The sequence below is a fragment of the Bos mutus genome, chromosome 22, assembly GCF_027580195.1.
Source record: "Bos mutus isolate GX-2022 chromosome 22, NWIPB_WYAK_1.1, whole genome shotgun sequence".
Taxonomy (NCBI): domain Eukaryota; kingdom Metazoa; phylum Chordata; class Mammalia; order Artiodactyla; family Bovidae; genus Bos; species Bos mutus.
Genome location: NC_091638.1, coordinates 39,070,330 through 39,083,791, shown reverse-complemented (window position 1 = coordinate 39,083,791; position 13,462 = coordinate 39,070,330). Strand labels below are relative to the sequence as shown.

The following is a 13,462-nucleotide window of genomic DNA, read 5'->3' as shown; positions in this document are numbered from 1 at the left end:
AGCATTCATTGAAAAAAAGATGGGAAGGCATTTCAAAACATGAAAGATGATTATGGAAATAATTCCATAAATAAAAGAGTTTGTTCAATGGCCAAGCTCTTCTGTGATCTCTTAGTTATCTGGGGATATTCTAACAGCCACCAGGAGGCAGAACAGGGGTCCACCTCTCTTCTTTCATGAGATTTCATTTTACTTACTTCTCCTTTATCAACATGTGGCTGGTTTGCAAATTAAATGGAAAAAATCAAGTCATGGACCATTCTGCAAGGGCAGCTTGGCTGGAAATAAGACACCTGCTGTTTCCATTTTAACTTACAGTAAAACCTCAGTGATTCAGAGTAAGGGAAGAGAAGAGATGCTAGTCTGTCAGCAAAACACCTCAATTACTGGGCTTTCTAAAAAAGAACGATCATTTAGCCGCTTTTCAAAGCAGTGTATACATGGGAGCCCAAGTACAATGTATTCATTGATTGGCTATCGCTAAGCGTATGGTAAACTTAAAAGTATTTTTAAAATTTCAAATAATTGTAGATAAATGACCTATAAATTGAAGTAAAAGAGATGGGAGCTTTAATTTCATAGATCCTGGGATAAAACTTGGAAGAAAAGCCTTTAGAATTTCTAGAGAAAGTTGAGATGGTGTCAAACATTTTACTGAAGAGAAATTAAAAGAGCCACATCTGAAGTTGAGTTGTCACAAATTAGGAGGAACTGGGTCTGAATCGATGAGATTTTACTGCAGTTTTACCACCTGAGGATGAGAGCCCTGGGGTTTGGGGGTTGTTCCACTGACTACCTGGCTAAATCCAGCCAAGGGAGAAACCCTCCACTCCTCCCCCAGAGCTCTCCTAGCCATCTGCCTTCTAGGCAGAGACCTTCTAAACACTCAAACTTGCTAAAGTTCCACTGCTGCCACCCAACCCTATGTGGAGGGCTGATTCTCATCAGTCCTGATGGAGGATATCTGCAATAATCACAAAGGCATACCAAACACTGGCTGGTACTTATGCTTTAGTTATTTGTTTCACTTTACATCTTCAGGGTGAGTCCAAAAAAATAGTAACTGGGGAGACTGAAATGCCTTCCCAGACACAATTTTGCTCTAGGATGACAAGAAAAAAAAAAAAAACACAAAATGAAACAAAACAAAAACTAATCCTAAATGCCTAAAATAAAAATTTTCTCAGACCAACCTCATACCTGGTTCTTACCAGCTTTATTGAAAAGTTGCAAACCAGAGGCCTTAAGAAGCACCCATTTTTACTCTCTACAGAAAATTTAGTCCCTTGTTAGAATCTGATAAATTATTGAGAAATTATCTACAGTTGTTATATTAATAATCACATAGATTGGCAGCCCTATGAAGAACAATGACTACCGTGGTATGAATTATTACCATTAATATCTGGCAGAGAAACCTGGTATTCTAGTGAAGGAAGAGAGATTAAATAGGGGATTGTTGGAGAAGTGAAGTCCAAGTTTATTTTTCTATACCCACAGTAATTCTTTCAGAACCTCATAATCAAACCTGACTCACTAAGGAGAAGAAAAAGATTCAGGCAAGAGCAGTAATCACCAAAAAAGCCATTTCTTAATTTTAATCAAATGAACAGAGTCTGTGAACCTGGACTGGGCAAGGCAAAGGTTTAAAATAAAACAACAACGACATCTATATTTACTTTAAACTTGCTCATACAGGCAAATGCTATTTTTGTACATGTCTATGGGTGTCTAAAATCTTCAGAAATCTTTTCCAAAGACAAGAAGGAGTTGTACTATGGTTTCTAGATACTTACCCAGCGTTTTTCATTATTTAAAGGCAAAGATGTATACTTTAGGGGTATGGTCAACCACACTGAACACACTCTATATTTTCTACACAAACTACATGTATATATGTACCCCTATGTGTACCACAATACATATATACATATACATACGTATACATAGAGAGAGAGATTGGGAAAGCGAAGTTAACAGCACATGAAGGTATAATTCCTGTGTGTGTGCAGGTGTGTATATGCACATAACTTAGGCTCTGAGAGCAGAATTATGTTGTAATTTAGAGATCTGGGTGACAGCTGCTACCATATACTACATGTGTGTGTGCACATGACAATATTCTTAGCTGGTGGGGGTTGTGTTTTCTCCTGAAATATTTAATTACTTTATATTGGAATTCAAAGTAGTTTTAAGGATTATTGACTTCTGTGGGGGAGGCGATCCCATTTGTCACTTTTATTAGTGTGGTGCCACCAAACAGCATGACTGCTAAGGTCCAGCTAAGATTCATGTTTAGGACTTACTGATTTTCTAGAGTTCACTGGGCATCTAGAGAAGATGGCAGTGAGTACTGGTCAGTAGGAGAAAAATTTAATCCTTCATCCTTTTGGCAGCAAAACCTCATCCTCTCATCCTCAGTGTGCCAGGGCAAATTTTACTTCTTTGGTTGCAGCCAAGGGTCTCTTGACCACGCGTTACCCTGAAATCAGCTGGACAGTTTAAAAAAATCACCAGGGCTGAGGGGAATGCCTCTGTGCTCATAGATGGGTGATTTTTGATCAACTGAGTAATGAGGTTTTGTGACTGGGTGAAAGGACTGATTTCGGAAATCTCTACATTTATCAAAAAGCAAACTGGGCCTCTGAATTCCAAAGTATGCCAAAGTTTTCGTTTCTCACTTCTGAAGTCAGTAAATGAGAATAGAACTGAATTTATTTCTGCCCTATTTATGAGTGGCTTTTGAACACTAAGATTAAAATATTTTTGTGATGATGGTTATGAGGGTGGTTTAAGATGGTGATTAGTACTGAGTGAAGAAGGGCTTTTTGGAAAACTGGGGAAAAGAGGCTTCTTTGGAATATCAACTTCTCTTTGGTACCACTTGTGAGTCATTTGGGAAAATGTTCTCCTTTCTCAGACTGCAGTAGCCTCAGAAAATAACTTGATTAAATCAAGCATATGTGTCCATTTCCTTCTTCAATCATTCACTGAAAGAAAACCATCTGCTTTGTATCCATGTCTTCAAAAATCTGGTCTGAAATATTGGGAAAAGCCTCAACACCCAAATCAGGAAAGGACTGGCCAGACCCCTCCATGCCTCTGGGGATGATTCTGTAGATACCCAGAAAGAACATACTTACCATCACAATGAACCCCAGGTGCCCCCATCTGAAAAGAACATCACGTAGGATAGAGTAGAATAAAAACTCTAGCCCAACTTAATTTTCTGTTTGAAGGTGTCTACATTTGGAGGGTGTTTGGCGTGGCCCCTCTTCTCATTCCTGGCTGTGCATTTGCTGGGTGTTGCTGGAGTTAGTTGTACCTACCTCAAGGGGTCTTCACCCCATTCTCAGTGAGGGTTTGGGGGACATCATGATTCGTTGGCACTCTCTCTATATATAAATACTGTATATATGGTTCACATACAGACAGCTGTAGAGGAAGATTAGTATCACTCTGGCTAGCTACTGGTGACTAGGCTCGGTACTCATCTGCTGGGATGAAGGTAAGTACAGACGGACAGAGGAGCTACAACACGCTAAGGGGACAGAGTCAAGGCAGCTAGGAGGCGTGTGTTGGGATGTAACCGCAGTCATTGTTAAGTATTATCAATTGCTTCATGCACGCACAAGAGAATCACCCACATTGACCCTGCTGTGGAAGGCCACCCATTTCACAAGCAGTCCACTGGAAATTGCTGTTACATTCCTTGGGTCAGTGTTAGGAAGCAGGGGCACTGGGAAAAGTCCCATTAGAAGACATGGTACTGGAAGGGCATGCACAGACTATGACAGCAGGTGGCTGACTCACTCATTTGGGTCACATACCTCTTTCCCCTGCCACGATCAGCCAAGATTGAGTGGAACAGTAGAAAACAGGGAGGAAATTTAAATATGCAATCAGGCATTAGTTGGGATGACTGTCTTTATGGTGTATTATTTAACTATACTGTTGATTTTCATTTACTCATGGGAATTAGCATTTTAGGTGCCTTTGACATTACTTTTATTGATGCCCTCTTTCCCCCCTTGTAGATCTGATTGGAGGGGAAGAGTGAGCATGAGTGAGGTTTTTTACATATGCGATTTTCAGAGAAATGCTTTTAAATCTCAGTTTTGAAACAAGCAGTGGTGTAACAGTTTGATCATAATGAAATCTTGGAATCTTTTCTTGGAAGGGTTGGGTTGTTTAAGTCCCTACAGGTTTGGGATTGAATTAGCCTCTAAATCCCTCAGTGTATAATTATCAAAATAATAATTTTGACAGCGGCTTGTTAAAAAAAAAAAGTAAGCTGTATTTATTTAGATGTAGGTTGGAGAATCAACAAGTTGAACAACACAGAATAATTTGTTTCTGTCACTGAGTTTAGCAACCCAGGTCATCTGAGATTAACAAATGAAGACTCTAGGGTGAGCAGACTAAGTTACGGAGATAAATTCAAAAAGACGGCTCTCAATCCACACACCAAATAAAATAAATCAAAACAACAGTGGTAGCAACAGAAACAGCCACAAAAGACCAAAAAGTATTTCATATGTTCCTGACAATAACCATATGCTGCTTGAATAATTATCTCAAAGATATACTCACCTCTTTGGCTTGTTGCTAGAAACATCTGAAAACTCAAGCTGAAATGTACATCACACAACGCACTTTTTGGCTGTTTTAAACAACCCTGTAAAGGATCCTCCTTGCAAAATTGCCACTTTCATTCGCATTACAAGGTCAGTTAAAAGAAAATGGGAGTTAAGACATCGTATTCACAAAGTTGCCAGTAGAATCAGTCGTGCAGCGTCTTCTGAGGAACGAGAGACCCTGCCCCCCGGCGCCTGCTTACCTCTGCATGGTGTTCTTCGTTCTGCTGAAGAACTTCAATGACTAGTTCAGCAAGACGTATTGTATCTTCCAGCTTTTTGGCAGGAGTGATTAACCGGCCTACATTTTCTGTAGTACAAGAATTTGTGTTAAAATTCAGTGAAAGTGGTGGGCTAATTTTGTGGCCATTAGAACTAGTGGATAAGAAATTCCAAAGATTATCCCTTTTTTTTTTTTTTTTTAGGTTTCATGCAAATGTTAAATGCCACATAATTAGTAGTGAGCAAACCAGAAAGCCATTTTATTATTATTATCACCATCATTATTATAATACATACTAAGAAAAAGCAGTGCTCCAGCTTCCAATTTGCTTATTAAAGCTGTATGAAGACTATGACAGCCCATTACAAATTTAGCGACATTTTGTACACATGTTCTTTAAAGACAGCATAAACGGACTATTGTATATCCTTCTCTAGGCAGTGTTTGTGCTACCTGAGGTGGGATGATGTAACAGAAGCTTAGTCATGATTGCTGCTCCATCTATTTCCTGGCTTTGTCCCTAAACAATATGATAGCACTGTTTTTCATTCAAGGTCGGCATGTTTAACAGGTATTGGAATGTTCATTTTAAAAAAGCAGACTTAAAGGTCTAGCTGTTTTAAGTTGTCCAGGGAGGAGACTGAGAATTAATGGACGTTCCTGGGCCATTAGATAGAAGGCAGGATAGAATTTTTAAAAGAACACAGGGTGTAGAGTATTGGATGAAGCGGTTTGTTCACTGGTTGGTACAAGTGAAATTTTATCAGTGAGATGGCAACAATGCATTTTAGGTTCTACTGTATTGAAAGGGCTTTTATTGGACTTAAGAACAAACTGATCCCTGGTTTCCAAACTCTGGTTTTCGTTTTATCCTTTGTAGACTAAATTCATGAATGTTTGGCAATGTTATTATGTTACAAAGAACTGTATTTTTTTTTTCCTGTTGGGGTGGGACAAAGAGTAATATTTGAAACCAAGATTTCCTAAGCCAATGAAATGGCCTGAATTCAACCAGTCTAAACTCACAGGTGAACTTGTAGTTTGTGCTTAGACCCCTTCAAATCTTGAAGCCTGAGTCATCTATAGCCTATGGTGTGTAACAGCAGTGTGTATCAGCAATTAGGATCCTTTCGGAGAAGGCAATGGCACCCCACTCCAGTACTCTTGCCTGGAAAATCCCATGGACAGAGGAGCCTGGTGGGCTGCAGTCCATGGGGTCACAACTGAGCGACTTCACTTTTACTTTTCACTTTCATGCATTGGAGAAGGAAATGGCAACCCACTCCAGTGTTCTTGCCTGGAGAATCCCAGGGACGGCAGAGCCTGGTGGGCTGCTGTCTATGGGGTCGCACAGAGTCAGACACGACTGAAGCGACTTAGCAGCAGCAGCTCTTGCCTGGAAAATCCCTTGGATGGAGGAGCCTGGTAGGCTGCAGTCCATGGGGTCCCTAAGAGTCGGACATGACTGAGCGACTTCACTTTCACTTTTCACTTTCATGCATTGGAGAAGGAAATGGCAACCCACTCTAGTGTTCTTTGCCTGGAGAATCCCAGCGACGGGGGAGCCTGGTGGGCTGCTGTCTATGGGGTCGCACAGAGTTGGACACGACTGAAGCGACTTAGCAGCAGTAGCAGCAGAAGCACAGTTCCACAAGGAGGGTATTCATGTGCACAAAAGGACTGCTGAAAATTATTTCAATCTCCTCATCTGAAGCAGATCCACTGTGACTTCAGGGTTTCACTTGCCAGAGAAGGTAACTGAATGCTTCACAGGAAGGGCTGCTGTGCTGCTGCTAGTTGGTTGTGTGTGTTTGTCGGGCGAGTGGTAAACAAAATGGTAGGAGGTGGCTAATTTAAAAAGAAGAGAAACAAACAGCTTCTCATAATATGCTCCTAATTTTTTGTGCATTTGTTATATAGGTGATATATATGGAAGATGATTAATAATGTAGGATTTAACAAGAAAGAAAAATTCTGTGAAACACTATGCAAAAAGAGTGGTCCAGCCAATGGGAACTATGAACAATGGCTGGGGTTGGTCAGATAATCGAGGTGGTGCAAGTTTCACTCTAACAAGGCCTGATGACTGGTGTGAAAATGAGCTTTCTGGAATCAGGCCAACAGAATGCTCCATTGTCTCTGCCAGGTTCAGGTGGAAGTGTGGCTGCATAGAAGGTGGGGGTTTGAAGGTGGGAGCTGGGGGGAAATAAATCTGCAGATTAGGCAGAGAGTCTCCACCACCCAGATAAGGTAATGTGCACAGCTCAGGGGCTGACAGTTCACTGCCTGGTCCACAGCAATAATACCTGGAGAAAGACTGAGTGACGGGTTTGATACCTGTGCTTCTGGGGTGCCTGGTCTGTTTGTAATTTCACAAATGGACTATTATAATTTCATTAGTAGACTTTCAGGCATTTCTAACAAACATACTGTGTATATATGTTGAGGTAATATGTGTAGAGTGAGGTATTTGCATTTCGATAGTAAATATGCACAGGCTACTTTTTTGTTAGTTGATATTCACATTTACACATCAATTTGCAAATTCCTCATCCTATGCTTATTACCTATTCGACACATACACCCACATACACACATCACACACTTACATACATTTTCTAGTAACCAGACAAGCCTGCACGTTAATACAAATCTGCAGGAAATCCCACTTGGGGCACATCTTTGAAATCTCTTACTCACAAAATAGAGAATACTATCCTTTTGGGCAGAACACTTATCGAATCTAGGGAAATTCTAGATGTCCATGACACACGATGCAAATCATCGTAATGGAAATCATTCCCATCAATATTTTTATGTACTTTTATTTCAAAGATGTAAATGATTTTTGTGTTGGGAGAAATCCAAGATGCATAAGCTAGGATCACCTGAAGATTTGTTTTAATATGCAGTGCTCTGAGATTGACTACCATATATATCAATAGATACACATAAAGTGTACATGTGCACACAATCTTTGAGTGTGTACACTTGTACACAAATATGTGTATGCCTGATGTATATATACAGACAGTATGTTTAATAAAATCTTTTGCAATTTTGCTTTAACCTGCAACCATTTCATGTAAGTAGGTTACGTATGCTTGAATGTAGAATATTTGATCTTTCAATGGGCCCATATAGCCAGACTTTCATTTATTATTAATTAGCTACAATTCCATTATCTGTAGATCAAGCTACTATATTGAGACACGACTTTATTTTCCTCTTACTTGCATTGTTGACTCACTAGTTAGTACAAATGGTACTAAAGTCAACTTGTTTAAGATGTTGTCTTTAAAGAAAATATTGTGCAAAATCCTGTAGCCCCTCTTCCATCTCCCCAACACAGATCAAGGAGAAATTTGTGCTTAGAAATGATTTTTTTTTTGGGTCATGTCTGCTGTCTGCAATATCTGGAAACATACTGCAATATTCCTATCACCCAATCTTGTACTAGCTGGAGCACTGACAAAGGGGAACTAAAAATACAATATACTTAGTAAACATTTCATACAACAGAATTGAAGCTCATAACATAGAAAAAAAATCATCATGCAAAATGTTATGCAACAATGTTATTTTGTGCTGACACTGAGATTTGAAAATGTTGCATATGTCAGACAGAGCTAGACAAAAAAAATGTGGACATTTGGAAATAATGCTCTCTTTTCAAGTCTCTCAAAACCTACGGTGTCAAACTTGAGAGTCTGAGCCTCAGGTTAGTATGCTAAAGAAAATTTCCAGAGAAATGAACAGAAAAGCAAACTAAACTAGAAAGCTGTCGCATAAAGGAAACATAAAAGTGTACAGTACTTGGTTTTGGCCTAGGCATGCCTTTGAGCCTCTGATATAACATGCTGGTCTGCGTTTGGGTGGGTGGAGGAGGCCCAGGAGGTGGCGGGGGAGCTGCTCGGGTAGGTGAGGAGAGATGGTTAAAAAAAAAAAAAGTAAAGAGACAAAGTGACTATCACAAAGGTGACAAGTAAGATGACAAACTCTGAAAAGAACAACCAAACAAGCAAAAATGATCACACACGAATGGAGAGCTGCTGCTTTCCTGGCGTGACCGCAGCGTTACAGAGGTGTGACACTGCCTGACGAGGGACGAGACTCTTACCACCGTACTGAGACACTCAGAGGCGGAATGCCTTCATCCGGATGGGAACACATGGATGATGGTGGTGGTACCACGGACCGAAAGAAGATAGACTTTTTGTACAGTAAAGCACACCTAAATGTTAACAGCTGCTTCCTCCTTCCAGATGACCAGAAATAGCACTTGATGTCAACAGAGCTGGGGGATATGACTTCTCATCCTCACGAGGCTACTTAATTTCCTATGGAAACTTCTCCCCTCTATGTAAGCCTCTCCAGGCTTCAGCTTCTTCCTCTACAAACTGAGAATATTAACATCTTCTTTTTGTATACCTTGAGGGGTTGCCAAGAACAGCAAAGAAAACAATGCATGGGATGGATCTCCGTAAAGCTTCAGGTGCCTAGGAATCTTCACTGTTGTCTCCCACGTGGTGGGAAGGCAGGAATTAATTGCTTTGCAAAAGCAGATGAAGGGCCATTATTAGTTCAATTGAGCTGGGGAACATTCTTGCTCCCTTTGTGGAATTTCAACATGTCAAAATCTGTCATTTTGCGGGGAAAAAAAAATGTGTGGTATCTGATTGTTTCCAGCTCATTTAATTATTTTCAATTTGGAATTCTCATGGCTTTTATATTGTGGGTTGAATCATATATAAAAACTTGCCAGCTTATCAAATATGTTACTTGCTATTCCAAATGTTAGAATACGGTAATCAGCACTTGACCCATCTGTCATGTGGCTTACAATATCAGCACAGCAAACATCCTACAACAATAGCCTCTCCTTCAACACAGGCGCACAGCACTATCAGCTTCTGCCATTCTCTCTCTTTAATGAGTGTCTCATTAACCTCGGACCTGGTCCTTTCGAATGGTTTTCATTTATAAAGCAAGCTGGATGGTGAGGGGGACATACTACATTGCCAAGTCTGCTTCTTGGTTTGCTTGAATTTTTCAACTGGGAAAACGAAGTTTACTGCAGGCTTATAGGAAATGGAATTCTAGCAGCAATAATAAAAATACAAGAAATAAGGATAAATATAATATCCTGGCAAAACCATCTCTTAAAAGCAAAAGTTGATATCATCCTTTTCTTGTGGGCTCACCTCAATGTTTGAAATGAAGGACTAAAAAAATATCCTATTCACCAGTCTCCTCTTATTTAAATCTTTTGTTTGGGAAAGATTGTATGTAAATAGACTTTTTAAAAAAAATCAGTATTAAATGACAGCTATATAAAGGAAGGCAATTACTAATCTCTTCTTTATAAAAAGGAATTCCATATTTTATGTCTTGTTAAAATCTGCTTTTCTACCTACAGCAGGGGGCAAAGTTGGGAGCATTTCTGGTAACACCTCTTCTGGTTCTCTGAATGAATGTGTATTACCTGAGTGTGCAATTCTTAGGGAAACTCCTCATTTATTCTTTCTCACATAACAAAACCTGTGTAAACCACTTCGTAAGTCACTTTACAAAACAATGAAATGCCCCAGGGCGGATCCATAACGGCAAGGCAGCAGATACGTATTTCAGCTCAATGGGTCTCAATGAAAATTCGTAAAGGGATTCCCTCCTGCCAACTGTCTGTCCAGAATTCTGACAGTGAGGTTTGCCACCATAGAAAAACAAGCTCCCTATTTTTTCCCCTTCACAGAGCAAAACAAAAACATCATACCTTGGTTTCCAACTTCATTTACCCAATTACCATTGCTCATGTTTACACAATTAAATCTGCTTGGCTTCCAGAGAGGGAGTTAAATGTGACTGCAGAAAAATAAAAAAGAGAATTCCTCTGCAGGCTCAGCTAAGCAAAGGAAGAGAGGCATCCAGGAGCGAGAGATTCTCCAATAGCCCTTAAATAACCTGACCAGCTCTGACTCCAGCAAGCCAGTTAATTGCCAGTTCCAGAAACATCGTATGAGAAATGGATATGGTTGATGGAAAGAACACTTAAAACCAAGTTCCAACCTATTTATGTTTTGCTGAAGATGCCAGTGTTTGTATTACGTTATTACTGAAAATAACTATCCTGGAGCAATTCACTGGGATTTGGGGGTAGGGTTGGATAAAAGCTAGAGTGGGAAGAGAAAGCCAAACAGATAGCCACAACATGCTTCCCAGAATACACTGCCTACCTAAAACAATGGCCCCACGGAGCACACATTTCAAACAAGGTCATAATTCAATGTAACTTCTTCAGTGGGGCAGGCCATCACGTATACTTGATCCCCTGTATCTTCATCACTCCTTTTCAGAAGATTCCATTTTTAGGGCAATATGAAGTATATGTTACTAAAGACCAGTACATCAGTCACGAATTGTTTACTCTTTTTACTAAAGCCATCTTTGACTCCTCCCCATAAGGACACAGGTGGCGTGGCCTGCCCAATCCACCTCTATTGTGTCTTTGGTTTTACCTCCCACTGTACGAGATCATGTGGCTATACTCTTGCTGACAGAGTTGATGTTCAACTCACGTCTCGTCATCTCCACCTCAACGGTTGCTAGAGACTCCAAACCAGCCTTTAGTTCTTTCCCTCCCTTGTAGTTCATTGTTCACACAGCATTCACAGTGATCTTCATACAGCACACATCTGAACCTATCATACTCTTGCTCAAAAGCCTTAAGAGATTCCCTACCATGCTTCCCCCAGCCCCAAGAGTTATACCTTCATAACAAAGACTCAACTCTTCTGTTGATACCGCTATTTGAGCTCTTATGGTCCTTGACTAATAGCCAATGATATGCATGTTTGTCTTTCCCTGTACCCAGTGAATTCTGTATTTCTAGGGACTAGTACAGTACCTGGTCCAGAGCAGGAAATCCTCAGTGGATCCAGCCCAATGGTGTGCTTTCATGGAAAACCAAATATTCTGCGGTTGCAATATGCATAAAAACTATACCGGCAACTTTCATCTCTTAGCCAAAGCCCCTGGTTATGGAGCAAATGCATGCAGCTGAATTGCTGAATAGCAAACATTGTTAACTTCCACTTGCAAACCAGAAAACAACTTCAGGTATTTTAATGCAATGAAAAGTGATTTAAGATAATGAAAAATCTTTGTATTCAAATTAAAATATATTATATCCACAAGAAAGAAATAATGCTATTGATATATATATATGCACACACACACAAATATATATATATATATATAGACACGCATACACACATACATACATATATATGTATTTTTTCCCTCCAATTTGGTATCTTTGTATCCAAGGTCAGGCTTGTCCTTGAGACTGAGCTGTTGTACCTAAGAAAAGTAAACAATTCTGGAGAGACACAGTAGTGGACACCTGCTATTCTTGTATGTGCAGTTGCCTTGCTTAGAATTGCCTCTCTTCCACTCTGTGCGGCTTTAGTGGAAATGTCAAGCAATGAATCCTAAATAGGAGCAGCCATGTGAGCCAAGCCAGGGCAACCGTAACACTCCACGTCATCATGGGTATTATGATTGGCTCAGAGACTAACACGTGACCCAAGCCTGGCCAATAAGAGTGTTCTCTGGAACTGTATACAGTTTCATAGAGAGGAAACCTCTTTTTGCCTCACGCCTCAGCATCTGGGATAAAAACCTGGTGCTATCTGTGGCTATTTTGCCCCCAACCCCTGCTATCATGACAATCACATTAAAGAAGACTGTCAGCAGCTGGAGAGATCAAGACACACTAAAAGCCTTTATTTCTGAGTCCAATCCCTCCACGCATTTCCTAGCTACACAGGCCAAAAACGTCCTTTTCTTGCTTAAGCTATTTACAGTGGTGGTGGTTGTTTTCGAACACTTGCTCTAGTAAGACTACTTATTTCATAGTACTATCAAATATTCACCCAGTCCCCAAATAAACTTTCACTTATATGGTCGTAGGTGCTCTAGGACAGACTCTGGGACATCTGGATGGATGACGAGTAGGCCTTCAACAAGGCGGAGGAACATCCCAGGCAGTTCTCGGGGGATCAGCCCTGGGCGCCCACCACATCCTCCTCCGCCGTGTGTCAAGGACCCCAGCCCAGGTGAAATCCCTGTGTGTGGCATTCCTGCAGCATCCTGCATCTCCCTCTACAACACAGTCTCCAGATGAAATCACTCGTTTTATCGCCTGTCCTCTTCCTGAGAAGTTTATTGGGAGCTGCCTGAGGGCAAGGGATCTGGGCTGTTTTTTCTCACGGCTCCCTTCTCTGGTGCCTGACCCAGCTCCTGGAACTCAATGGGTATTTAACATATGTAGAACTATATTATAACATTTTCTTTTGAAATTTATGATAAAGAGATAAATCGGCTGCTTCCTATATAGTTCACTGACATTCAAACCTCAGCCCCTGCCTCAGCGGCTTCATCATCAGTGTGTTAGAAATGCAGATTTCCATGCCCCGCTCTAGACCTACCCAATCAGAATGTATGTTTTAACAAGATCCCCAGAGATTTGTATAAAGATTAAATTTTGAGAAGCACTACTTTCTATTCCATTTCTGAAATCAAATAATATGTCTATGTTGTA

The 13,462-nt window shown here is 40.4% G+C and overlaps 1 protein-coding gene across 1 annotated transcript in view; it reads right to left on the bottom strand.

The window, feature by feature from the left end:
* The window catches only part of CADPS (calcium dependent secretion activator), a 476,711-nt gene that overhangs the window by 96,019 nt on the left and 367,230 nt on the right, over window positions 1–13,462 (bottom strand). Inside the window, 1 exon segment of the mRNA XM_070360581.1 lies at window positions 4,841–4,947. Coding sequence (XP_070216682.1) covers window positions 4,841–4,947 — 107 coding nt within the window.